The sequence below is a fragment of the Cinclus cinclus genome, chromosome 4 (assembly GCF_963662255.1).
Source record: "Cinclus cinclus chromosome 4, bCinCin1.1, whole genome shotgun sequence".
Taxonomy (NCBI): domain Eukaryota; kingdom Metazoa; phylum Chordata; class Aves; order Passeriformes; family Cinclidae; genus Cinclus; species Cinclus cinclus.
Genome location: NC_085049.1, coordinates 61,446,594 through 61,459,210, shown reverse-complemented (window position 1 = coordinate 61,459,210; position 12,617 = coordinate 61,446,594). Strand labels below are relative to the sequence as shown.

At 39.2% G+C, this 12,617-nt stretch overlaps 1 protein-coding gene across 1 annotated transcript in view; it reads left to right on the top strand.

Annotated features, from left to right (window-relative positions):
* Window positions 1-6,522, top strand: part of ANO4 (anoctamin 4) — a 158,990-nt gene extending 152,468 nt beyond the window's left edge. Inside the window, exons 25-27 of the mRNA XM_062492530.1 lie at window positions 132-251; window positions 3,258-3,363; window positions 6,331-6,522. Coding sequence (XP_062348514.1) covers window positions 132-251; window positions 3,258-3,363; window positions 6,331-6,522 — 418 coding nt within the window. The remainder of the gene's footprint in view (window positions 1-131; window positions 252-3,257; window positions 3,364-6,330) is intronic.
* The last annotated feature ends 6,095 nt before the right edge of the window (window positions 6,523-12,617 follow it).

Here is a 12,617-nt window from a genome sequence, read left to right as displayed (position 1 = left end):
TCCCTTTCAAATATTAATAAGCATCAAAATTGTACTTTGGATTTTATGAAACTCAAAGACCATCCTCCTGGGTACAACAGTTAATGGAAAAACCTTGCTGTGTCCTGCTGACAGCATTTTGTCCTCTCTAGGTGTATGGTTGGCTATGTTAATGCCAGTTTATCAGTATTTCTGGTGTCTGACTTTGAAAACCGTTCAGAGCCAACATCAAATGGAAGTGAATTCTCTGGTTCACCATTAAAATATTGCAGGTAAGTTTCTGGTCAAGGTAATTCTCTGCTTCAGGACATTGAAATGGGGAAGCATCAAAATAAGTCTGGAGTTGAAACTAATTTTTTTTAAAATGGAATATGTTCTGTTCAGGGTCATGCTATTCTTGGTACTGCTTGGCTGTTACCTGCATGATTCCTTCCTTAGATAAGAGAGAAGCTGAAAAGTTGGCATCTGGAGGATGTTCCTAATGCAGGACTTTTATGGTGTCATAGCTTGACTCAGACACAATCATCATGGTTAAATATGGTATCAAAAGGCCAGTAATAAGTGCCTGATTGCTTAGGTACCAGTGAGATCCAGTTGTGATGAGATTATATCACAGGACATGCACAGGGAAGTCAAGGCTGCACAGGAGTGGCCACACTGAGCTATTTCACAGGTCTGACAGACATAAATAGACTCTGTCATAAGCTATCTTTAGGAAACCTCAAATCCAGCATTTCCAAATTGTTGAATTCTTACTATGTTTATGTCATTGCTTACTGATGTAAATATTATTACTTGATGTAATTATTAGTAGTAATCATATTCTTGTGGTTTGAAGCAAAAGAAGATGAGCAGTTAATTATCTGCATGTCTTTGACCTCAACAACAGATTGGAGAAATTACAGTCTGAGGAAGTCTCTAATGGCAGATTTGCACCTGAGTGATTTTAATGGCCACAGATATCAAGGATCTACATAAAGGTCTTAAATGGTGTCCCAACCAAAAATACCGAAGAAATACAGCTACCATTTTTTAATTGCAATCTTACATTACAATCACGAGACCTGGTGGTCCTTTAGCAGATATGCTTAGTCCCAGTATTTTTCACTGTGAAGAATTAAAACATCCTTTTATGACTGCCTAAAGAACAAAAGATATTCTGTGATACCACAGAGGTCTGTGATACAGCAGAAGTCAGTGATATTTTCAACATTCTGAGGTTTTTATGAACAGGTAGAATTATGAGTAGTATAACATAATAAATGTGGGGAGGGGTGGCATTAATACCTTCATTTAACTAACTGATACTTAATATTGTTGCAACTTATTTGGCAGAAAGAGTATTCCAATGCTGAATTCACCTGTAGAGCAGAACCACAGGGAGAATATTCCATTCCACATGGTTTACTATAATATTATTTAATAAATTTTTTGTCATTCAGACCATTCTCTTCCCCTCCCTTAATTCCTTTCTTCCCCAACTTCTAGCATGAAGTTGCTGTTCCTTAAATCTGATTATGGAAATCCCACAATAAAAAAAAAAAAAATCTGCTAAATATCCCCTAAACAGAACACTATTAAAATTGGTGTGATAAATCTCCAAAAAGATACATCTGTTCTTTTGGGAGACACTGAATTGTTATGTATATCCACCCTTGAAAGAAAATTAACATCTTTCTTTAGCTGAGTTTATCAGCTTCTTACCCACCTGCATTCTGCTAAAATATCAGTCATTTTAATTGTATTTCAAGGTAGATATTGATAGAGAGGTAAGGAAATACTATGTTCTGCTGTGTTGTAGTATAGGCATTTTACCAGGAAGGAAGTTTGTCTGAAAAAAAAATCCCAGTTAACTTCTGTTTGCCTGAAACACAGATGGTGCTGTGCTATCCTGGTTGTATATAAAAGGTTTCCCCATTTTTTCATGTGCAACAATGGATTCCTAGCAAGTAAAAATAAAAAAAATATACACTCTACTGCAACTTGGTTGAGGGATTTCTCTTTTTTTGGGATGCTTTGGATATTGTAAAACATTCTGAACTAGAAAGTCAGAATTCTACTTGCACACGGAAAGATCATCTCAGGTTTAAGAACCTATTCTAGAAATACTACAATTTCTGAGAGATTTGGTACTGACTCAGATGTCAAGACAGTTTATTTCAGTTTGTATAGCACCCTCTGCAATCTAAGAAGGTGAAGTTTCATGGAGAAATACGGATTATCAAAGAGATTAAATAGCTGTTCATTTATTTTATTCATCTGAATTTTCATTAGTTTCTTAAAACTAACTTAGTGATCAACCTGTATTATTTACTATGGTATTTTCAATATTTTTTACAGTGGGTTTTATGTCCCATCTCAAAAACAGATTAAGAAGCAAACAATTTTTACACTACTTTTAAATAAGGTCTCCACAGTACTATTTTAGAGTGAACAAATTTCTGGTAAAAAAGGAATCAAGAACGTGTGACTTAAACAGATTCATGGTTTGTAAATACAGTCTTGGAGTAGTATTCCTGGATCAAACTTTTCCAATAGGTATCTACAGTTAAATTTTGAAGACTTAAAGTCTTCCAAGAAACAGTCTGTGAGACAAGACACTAGTTCACTTTCTCATATGGTCCTCACCTTGTCAGTACACCAAGAGGTGCAGTGCTGGCTCTGCTGAAGTCAGGATAAATCATGTTTTACACCAGGGAAGGACAACTAATTGACCAAGGGCCAGGTGGAGTCCATGGGGCATTTTTGTTTGGATTTTGGGAGAGCTATAAGGCTGACAAAACTGGAGACATTTATAGGTTTAAAATGTCCTTGAAGTGGGAATAAAGTTTCCCTTAAAAGAGCAGAGCATCCCACCCTTCTCCAGGTTCTGAGGAGCTGCCTGAAAGGCACATGTAGTGCTGCCAAGGGAGATGCTGTAGGGTCAAAGCACCCACTGTCCTGTGTATTTGCTTCAGGGGTTTCCTTCAGACAGACACTGGCTGGAGTCCCTTGTACCCAATTTCCATTAGCACTCCTGGAGTGCATCTTACAGGTAGGCTTCAGCTGAAAATAAGTCCATTTGCAGGTAGAAAAGTGTGGTAAGTGATCAGGACACGATTTCAAAAGCACAGGCCCAGCCTTAGAAGCAAGCAGTATCGGGGTAACCTGTACAGCTTGAACTGAGCTCATTTCCAGTGCAGGAAATGTAGTGATCAAGGGAAGATGAGTTTTGTTTTTGCATTCAGCCAGGCAGCAGTGCAGATCTTGCTAACCACCATCCTGTGCTTGTTTTTCAGGTACAGGGACTACAGAGACCCCCCTCACTCCCCAGTGCCCTACGGTTACACCCTGCAGTTCTGGCACGTCTTAGCAGCACGCTTGGCTTTCATCATTGTATTTGAGGTCAGTGGCCATTCAGCTGGCAGAACAAAACCAAAAAGAAAACAAATTTCCCTATGAAGCTTTGCACTGGGCTGATCTATGGTGGCAGATGTCGAGGCATTTTTTGCCTTAATTTCTTCTACTTACATTGTGCTTTGTATTCTCAGCTTTGTTTTCTGAACAGTCACAGGCATGTAGGTTCTCATAGAAAAGGGAATACAACACTGAAAGAGGGGGAAATAAATTAAGCTTTTATTTGCTTTTTGAGTAACTTATCTAGGTTGGGAAGCCATATGCTGACTGTTGTGTGAGGATAGGGGTGAAGGAGCATGAGAAGAAAATATTAAATCTGAGCAACTGAGAAACAATGATAGTTAAAGTTACAGTGTTTGCACACCTAGCTTTTGTTCTTGTTTGGTTTTGTTTTTAATGCCCTTCATTCATCCAGAATGATTGTCATCACAAAGATGATGACAATGGAAAGGATTCAATATCTTTTTCTACGTTCATAGCATTAGTATTTACATTAGTATCTCAGACATATTTAATGCAAACCAAGGGAGATAATACCAACTTCACGACTGGTATTCCCATGCTGATTTTGAAAAAGGGAGACAGAAGGGTAGGAAAATAGGATGAGATGATTTACCAAAAAAAGAAAAAATTCAGCTCTTAAGGCCTTATTTCAAGTGCCTGAATATCCCCACCAGAATCTAGGAGCTCAACATCTCTCCAGCACAGGAAGTTTGAAATGCCTTTTACACTGTGAAGAAGCCAAAGAAGGAACACATTATTTTAAAAAACTCGTTACTCAATCCCCTACTCTGAAATCATAGCAAGAGGGCATTCAACACAGATATGGAAACTGTAGTCACCATACTGGAATATTGCATAATGTTCATGAGCACATATTGCATCTGACTCACAGAACAATGTAAATTCATTCTGAACTCAGCTTTCAATGCACCTCTTTGGATAACACATCAGAAGCATTTATGTTAGAGTAAAGGTGTAGAAGAAGAATTTTCTAGATTATTATTCTATTCTTTATGGCTCAGCAGAAACCCAAGCACTTCAGCAAATTCCCCATGATTGTAATTTTCAGACCTTCCAGTTGAAGGAATATGGCACTCCAGGTTGGGCTCTCTTCTTCCTTTATACTGGGTAACTTGTTAACAGTTGGTTCCCAAGGAAATAATTTCTTCCATCATCTCAGGGAAATATTAAGGGAAAGAAAGAAAGAAAGAAAGAAAGAAAGAAAGAAAGAAAGAAAGAAAGAAAGAAAGAAAGAAAGAAAGAAAGAAAGAAAGAAAGAAAGAAAGAAAGAAAGAAAGAAGGAAGGAAGGAAGGAAGGAAGGAAGGAAAGAAAGAAAGAAAGAAAGAAAGAAAGAAAGAAAGAAAGAAAGAAAGAAAGAAAGAAAGAAAGAAAGAAAGAAAGAAAGAAAGAAAGAAAAAGTCTGCTGATCTTACTCTATTCTAGTTTCATGAGTAGTCAGTACCGAAAGTCATGGTATGCATCTCCAAAAAGGACTACAAGAATAATTTAGGCAGGTCAGCCTAAGAATTTTAAAGTCTGAAGGGAGTCTGGCCTCTCGATACACCCTTGACATAAAGGCAGCATAGTAGGCACAAAGAGAAGTGTGGCAAGAAAACTGAGCCCTGTTCAAGTCTCAGTGTCCAGCCAAATTTGTGACCTACTTTGGAATAGCATTTTGTGTCTTCCTGTTACCAGCACATCTGATTTGGCTTTGCTTTATCTCAACCAAAGCCATAGGCTGGCTTAAAGCTGCCTCCCTCCACATGAGCCACTGTTCACTGACACTGCAAGCTGCCTCCTTAAATATATTCATGAAGTCAAAAAGGCAATTGCAGCAGAAACAATGAGCTTTTTTTTTTTTTGTGAGAACCCTAATGGGTGTATTGTGATTGCTACAGTGCTTAAATGCTTAGATAAAGATTGCCCTAGAAGATAGGGGACTCAAGGTAGGTTTTTTCATAAATTAGGCTCAGACCCCTTTTTGGCACTCTTGAGGGTGGTTTGTTTTGGATAACTTAACCTCCTTTGAAAACAAACAAAAGGATTTTCTATCACTGCAAAAGGAATTATTTGTACAGGCTAAACTGACAGAAGAGGCTTTTTTAAGGCTTGGCAAGAGAAAAAAAAAACAAACCCACAATTATAGTATTGTGAGTTTATTTATCATGAAGGAAGAATACATGGGCAAATATTTTACATTCTCTTTTCTGTGGCTTTCAAAAGAAGGGTTCTGCTTGGAGCAGAAGAAATACCTTTATTCCTCCAATCTAGAATGTATGTCCTTTCTGAGATGGAGATTTTTCTGTTTAACTGTTCCTCCTCTCAAGTGAAGTGAGTAAATCCCCAAGCAGCATTTTTGATCAAATGCGAAAGGACACTCAAGCAATCCTCAGGCATCAAACTCTAGCTTTGCTGTGTCACACCTAAAATAGGAGGGACCAGAAGGATCAGTCAACTTGTATTTAATTGTTGTGTTTGCTAAACAGATATATGTCTTTGGCTAAGAGGCACAGTGTAAGAAAAATGTTTAGGTTTTGTATAGATACATTACTACTTCTGTCTACATACATTAGTTCAAATTTCTATCAAAGTGTTTATGGCGACAGGAAAGTCGTACATCATTTGAGCCTCCTCTTCTGCAGAGCAGGAGCTAATACTGGTACAGCAAGTCATGACCTCTGGGCTTTGAAGACACAGGTCATAGTACCGGTTTGAGCCTTATTTGAACCCACCTGCTCATAGTTTCTTCTTGATCCGTACTCCACTGACTTTGGCTGGAGTTTGCATGGGGAAAAAGCTTCATGGTTTGTTTTCTTAAAATTTAGTAATGGATTCAGTTTAAACATGGTGTCTGTCTGCAAATTGGAAAGAGAAGGTTTTCGGAAGATATGAGAAGTTCTTATTTTCTTCCTGAGGTTTTAAATTTTTCATTCATTTTTTTGTGTTCACAGCACCTTGTCTTTTGCATAAAGCATCTGATCTCCTACTTAATTCCAGATCTTCCAAAAGATCTGAGAGATCGAATGAGGAGAGAAAAGTACCTGATTCAGGAAATGATGTATGAAGCTGAACTAGAACGTCTGCAAAAAGAGAGGAAGGAAAGGAAAAAGAATGGAAAATCATATCACAATGAGTGGCCGTGACAGGATGGGGAAGAAACTGCTTAAAAGAAAATAAGAACTCTTGTTTATTAAAAAAAAAATCCTGGTTTTCTACAGCAGAGAGTGCACTGAAAGGAATAGTCAGTAATGTTGTGTGCACTTAGCACGTGTGCCCCTGTTCAATAGGGTGGATTTTGCCATAAGCCTTTTGAAATCAGAGGTGTTTCCAAGGCTTAGTCTTCTCCAGAGCTGATGTCAACATGAGCACATCAGACCACTACTAAGTCTCTGCACTCTTGCCAGGAAGCTCCCAGGCCCTGACTAGAATTCGTGGCCCTGAACTTCAAAGCAGTTACACAACTTACAGTGCTCTACAGAACTTGGTGATCTTACGGCTCATTCTCATGAAGTTGCTACTTCACAAGCAGTGACTGCGCCTTGGCAAGTGGCAGTGTTTGTCTCTGTGTGTGGCCACCACCTGCAGCACGTGCATGGCAGCGTTGCTCTCTTCCACAGTGGACCCAACTGCATTAGTTTGCATTTGCCACCAGTTAAGGTCACGTTGGTGGACCATTTCCATTACTCAACAGTATTGAAGTACTATCTAGAAGGAGGTGCATGATCATGAGTCTAAGCAACTGGTCTAACAATGGTGAAAAATGTAGGCATCAGAAGCGCAGACAGATAGCCAAGCATCTAAATGTGCCCAGAGGTATCTAGCTATAGGGTCATTTTTATTTGGAAATGACACTATGAAATGTTGGTAATATATGTTAAAGCTTTGAACAGTGCCTTTTCAGCTATAGGACTGTCTGGTGTCTGAAGGAATCAAATCAGGTTGGAGCATTTTGCCCAGAACTGCCCATGTATTTGTGAGGCATAGTCAGGAATTAGGGTGTACTTAGGTAACAGATGTCAGATGGGGTCTTGAAGACCTATCTGCCTATGTAAAATCAACAAACAAAAAGACAGACGAACTAGGCCAGCAGAATAAAATGCAGTCATCCAGAATATCTACACTTGTAGCACTTTCTGTATTCATCATTCCATTATCTATGAAGAGGTGGAGGAAAAAAACAACAGACTGTAATATGAAACAGCTTGAAATCCTTAATGCAGAGCAATTCTACACAGGCTGCAAATTAGACTTGGGCAAAATAAATCACTGTCAATATCCTTTAGCAAATTCCTTTGTATTGAGAAATTTGAATTTTCTGATTTAATTAAGAAATTAAAAATTTCCAGACTATTAACCCAAAGGACTGGACTTGTAGCTTTGAAGACGTCGTAAATGTTGGATGGAGCAATGTGAATCAAAATATTGAGTGTTGTGAAAACTCTTCAATCAGTTGTTCCTAAAAGTTATTCTGGAAGTAATTTGATAGAAGGAGTAGAATTTGCCCTTCTGGACAAACCACACAATGCAAGATCCTATGGATGGATACCTCAAGCTCCACATGACAACAAGACCATTTGTATCAAGACAAATATCACCAAATTACATCTATTAACTTTTTTCCATTGCAAAGGAGAACTGTGCTATTTGCATGAGAGGGGGAAGCTTTAAAGAAAGGTGATATGACTTGAGGAAGGAGAGGGATGAAAGAAAATGTGAGCACCCTCCTCTCTCTAGCCACTGACTGCCTACACCAAAAAGCAAGGAACTTCCTCCAGTAGCAACCCACCATCCTACCTGAAGAGGATAAATGACATAGCAGCTCCCTTTTATCAGCTGGCCCAAGCCTGAAAGTTCCATGAGACAATGTAAGCACCAAAGGAGTTTCAGGATTAGTCTGTTCTGTGTTGGCTCAGTGACAAACTGAGTGGGGAACATAACTAGTGGTTGTGGGGTACATTTCTGACTAATGGGGAAGTTCATCTTTCACCTGTTCATCTTTGCTTCTGCTTACAGCAGCTGTGGACACATCCCACAGGACAGTGGGGAAATAGGAGTATTTCTGTCTCTGTAAATAAGGGTGGGGATCACGCAATGTTGATCTCCAATACACACATGCCAGATGGGTTAGTATTTATTTAGTATCCACCACCTACAGTTGCAGCCTGAGGATTCTGGGGCAGGATCATTGTGTAAAATCATATTCAGACCAAATTCTCATGAACAACTGGACTATTTTGGAAACCCTCTGTTTAATATCTAAACCAACAGATGACCAGAGCTTAGAAACTGTTTGCTAAATAGTAAACTGAGACATGAGCCAAGCATAAAATCAGTGCCACCCATATGACCAAAATGGACATCTGCAAATCCCTGCAGTAAGATGAGGCTTTGTCAATTTAGATCTCAGTAACTTCCGAGAACTAACTGAAACACAGCAGAATATAAACTGACTTCCACTCCAGAGGAACCACTGCAACAAAGTGTGCCAAAACAAATAATGCGCAGCAGAAGTGCAATAGATAATAATTGCTTTTGAGAGTAGTTTTCAAGATAGCTACGTAATGATGAATTTTCCTGACAACACATTGCTAGAAGTTGTGTCCCGCTCTGCTCTAAATGAGACCATAGGTTGGCTGCTTGCCAAGCTTGTGCTGAATATGATGCTGCAAGGGGCTCTGACCTCCCTGGCAGACCCTGAATACATCTCTGTCACTTCAGTTTGACCAGTCAACCCGTCGAGGTTTGTCTGCTGCTGTTCTGCTGCATAGATTTCCCTGGAGTCCTTCAGAGCTACATAGCTGAACACTCAGGAAAAATGCCCCCTTTTTATTTATTAGAAAAAAAATTCAAATCATAGTATTATAATAACAATAATAATAAAAAATAAATTTAATTTTAATAGTCTTTAGAGAACGAATTTATGCCATTCTCTGCCTGATCTGATGACGGATTTTGTTTAAATCTCCATGTGACAGTCCTGTATGTTGTTTACTTATTTACTTTACTTCCTTCAAGGGAATGAGAAAAAATGCAACCTCAATGCATGGTACAGACATTTTACATAGCAAGCAGGACAGCACACATCAGACGATTTACTGTGAAATCATCTTGCGGTCAGCATAGGATTGTTCTCCATAGGCCATTCTTGACAGCAGCATGTACTCCATGAGCAGTTACACACCAGTTTTTAAAACCAAGGGGGAAAATGTACATTGGGACTGTTTTTCAGCCCATTTGCTAAGTTTCTTGCATTCTGTCCCACACTGGTTTTACAGGTCTTAGAATAAAAAATTTAAATTAACAACCTGGATACTCTGACAAAAGAAAAATCTAGGAATAGAACATCATCTACATTCGAGCCACCAAATATTACAATAGCAACTGTGTTTACAAATCAGTTCTTTTTTATTTTAAATTTTTCTGAGGGGAGTTACATTATTGACCATATATATATTATATATATATATATATATATAAAGTATATAGAGAGATTGTTTATTTGTAAATAGAAAAATTCTATGGAGAAGAATGTCAAGTTTTCACACTTTAAAAAAATCATCAACATAAAGCCATGTTTAATGCTTGTATAACGTGATGTAATAAACTTTAAAAATAAATTATGCATATGGAATATTTACTGCTTGTCAATGATGAGTTTCTGTTTACCGTATTGGGTCAACAAGCAAACTGACCAGTCATATGGAAGTAAAATTTAAATGCAGGCCAAAAAGAGACAATTTATCACTATTTTCTCTCTGTGGTTCTTTTATGTATTCACATAGTCAAATATTCTTACTGTTGTGGTTATAGGCGTGGGGATTTTTAATGTTTTTACTTAAAGAGGTTCCTAATTGTTTTGTCTCACAGCCCTGCCAGATGCTGCATGTAATTTGGACACTGTGGAGTGCTCCCACTCCTGTGAAATGAATCAGTTTTGAACATTCCACATTTCTTTATCAGGTGAGCTTTCAGCTGGGAGAGATGAAGGATCAGGATGCAGGAGTATGGTGAAGACTCCAAGAATTATCTTGCTGTTACAAAGACAAGGAAGGCACAGGCTTAGAGAACAGCTAGCAGAGGACAGTATATTTTTCCCGGAGAAAATATCATTGAAAATTGAATAATTGTTTTAATTAATGATGTCAGTTAAGAAGAACATAGGAAAAAATAAAGCCAAAAGAGTCATCTTATAGCTCTGCAGCAGTCATGGAGTTTAGATAGCAACAAATGGGGTAGTTGCAGAGGTCACCTGCAAAGTGTAAGGGTGTTTGTCTCTAGACCGCTTACAGCAAGATATACTTCCCAGTGAAAACTCATCTTGATGTTGTTATTGTGGACCAATAAATATCATCTGACACAAACTTTCACTTCATACCTAAATTCAAGTTAAATGACTACTCAGTGCTTAAATAGTGACTTCAGCAATAAAGGAAAGGTAAGATGGTAATTTCTTCTGTTTTAAACAACTAAGTGAATTCAAGGCACAGTAAAGGAAACTACATTTTTAAAGTATGACAGCCAGGAAGATTAGTCTTCATGAACAACACAGGCAGAAGTTACAGATGATCTAAGACAGCCTAAGGCAGCATCAACTACAGCACAGTAATTTCAGCACAGAGTGATGCAGAAAGGACATGCTGATGCTGTTTTACACAGCAGTGACAAGTCACACTCAGATTCAGATGGAAACGAAAAGAAGCACATTCAGATGGGAATTCAGCATTTGGATTGGGAGGGCTTTAGCCATACTGGCAGGCATACAGATCAAGTGCTTGCTGCAGGCTTCTGCTCTCTTTCACAGCTCACTCTCATGAACAAAGCACAGGTACACAGAGGCACACCAGTCCACTTCAGCACTCTGCAGCAGCGTGGAGATAGCAGTACTTGCCCTCTTTCAGATCTGTGGGCTCAAAGTACCTGGTAAGTATAAATTATTATATTCCAAGGCTGAAGAAGTATTTCATAGCACAGAATGCAATATCTGTTTCTGGGTGATGAAGACAAGGCATGAGGCTGAATGAGCTGCACTTATCTTCTAAGATTTGAAAAGCAGAGCTAATTGATTTAGTCAGTAGGATAATTGTCTCAGAGCAACTGACAGTGTCCCAAACCAGAGATATTCCTGTCCTGAATCCAAGCAGGATGCAATTGTTTGACTCAGATCTTTGATATAGGGACACAAGACATAAGTAATGGGATCTATCCCACTTGGTCATAGCCCTTCCACACAGTGGCTTCAGGCACTGAACTGAACCCAGAGCTGCAGCAGAGGAGAGTGAGAAGAAGGGCTGGCCCTAAACTCTGCACTGGATAACACAAAAAAGTGCTTCAGGAAGCATGGGGGGAAACCTGCCTCCACCACAGTTTTACACTGAGTTCACTGATGGAGTCACGGCCTTGGTGGGACCCACAGAGTGTCTGGCTGGCCTGTTCTCCTGGTCTGGTCCTTGGAACCAAATTTTTCACCTTCATTTTCTGACCCTAGCAATCCATCTTATGCAGTAGATCATCAAGTGCCCTCTGTCACAAGGGCACAGGAAAAAAAAATTATTTACATGCTACAGGGCACCAGTCACTAAGCACTAAGCTAGCACTGTGTCATATTCCAAGTTTCAGCAGCTCAGTACTTGGCACAAATGCAGTATAACTTTTAGAAAGCACTTAAGGCATGCAGTCAGTTTTTCACCTTATTCCTAAGCATGACTGCCTTCTAAGCATCACAGCTCAGCTTTCCTGCAATGGCTTTAATTTTCCAACTTGATTTTTCTGCTTTAGAAGAGTTTTAAATACTCTTGTATAGCCATAGTAAAAGTTTAAAGTACAAAAACAATACAGTGGGTCAGAGTCTGTTCCCCACTGTACCCAAAAGCAAGCAGAAGAAACAGAGGGTGTTCACCTTCCCAAAACACCAGCACAGAGCATGGTCTCACATGGATGGGCTGTTAACCTTGGCAGCCCCACCAGGGGATACACCATTCCATAAGCTCTGCAGCCCTGGAGAACCCTTCTCCACATCACAGCCACCATGATCTCTTCTCCATCCTGGAGAATTGTGCAGGGGACTCTGCACACCTGCCAAAACACAGTGTGCACTTGCTTGATCTGAACCAACCTTGAACATGAATCCCCAGAGTGAAAGCAAGGACAGCAAGAACACAAAGGGCTAGGAAGGTTTCAACTCATAACCCTGGAGAGAACTGCTATGGCAACTGAAGATACAGCCTTCACTCTTGTCCAC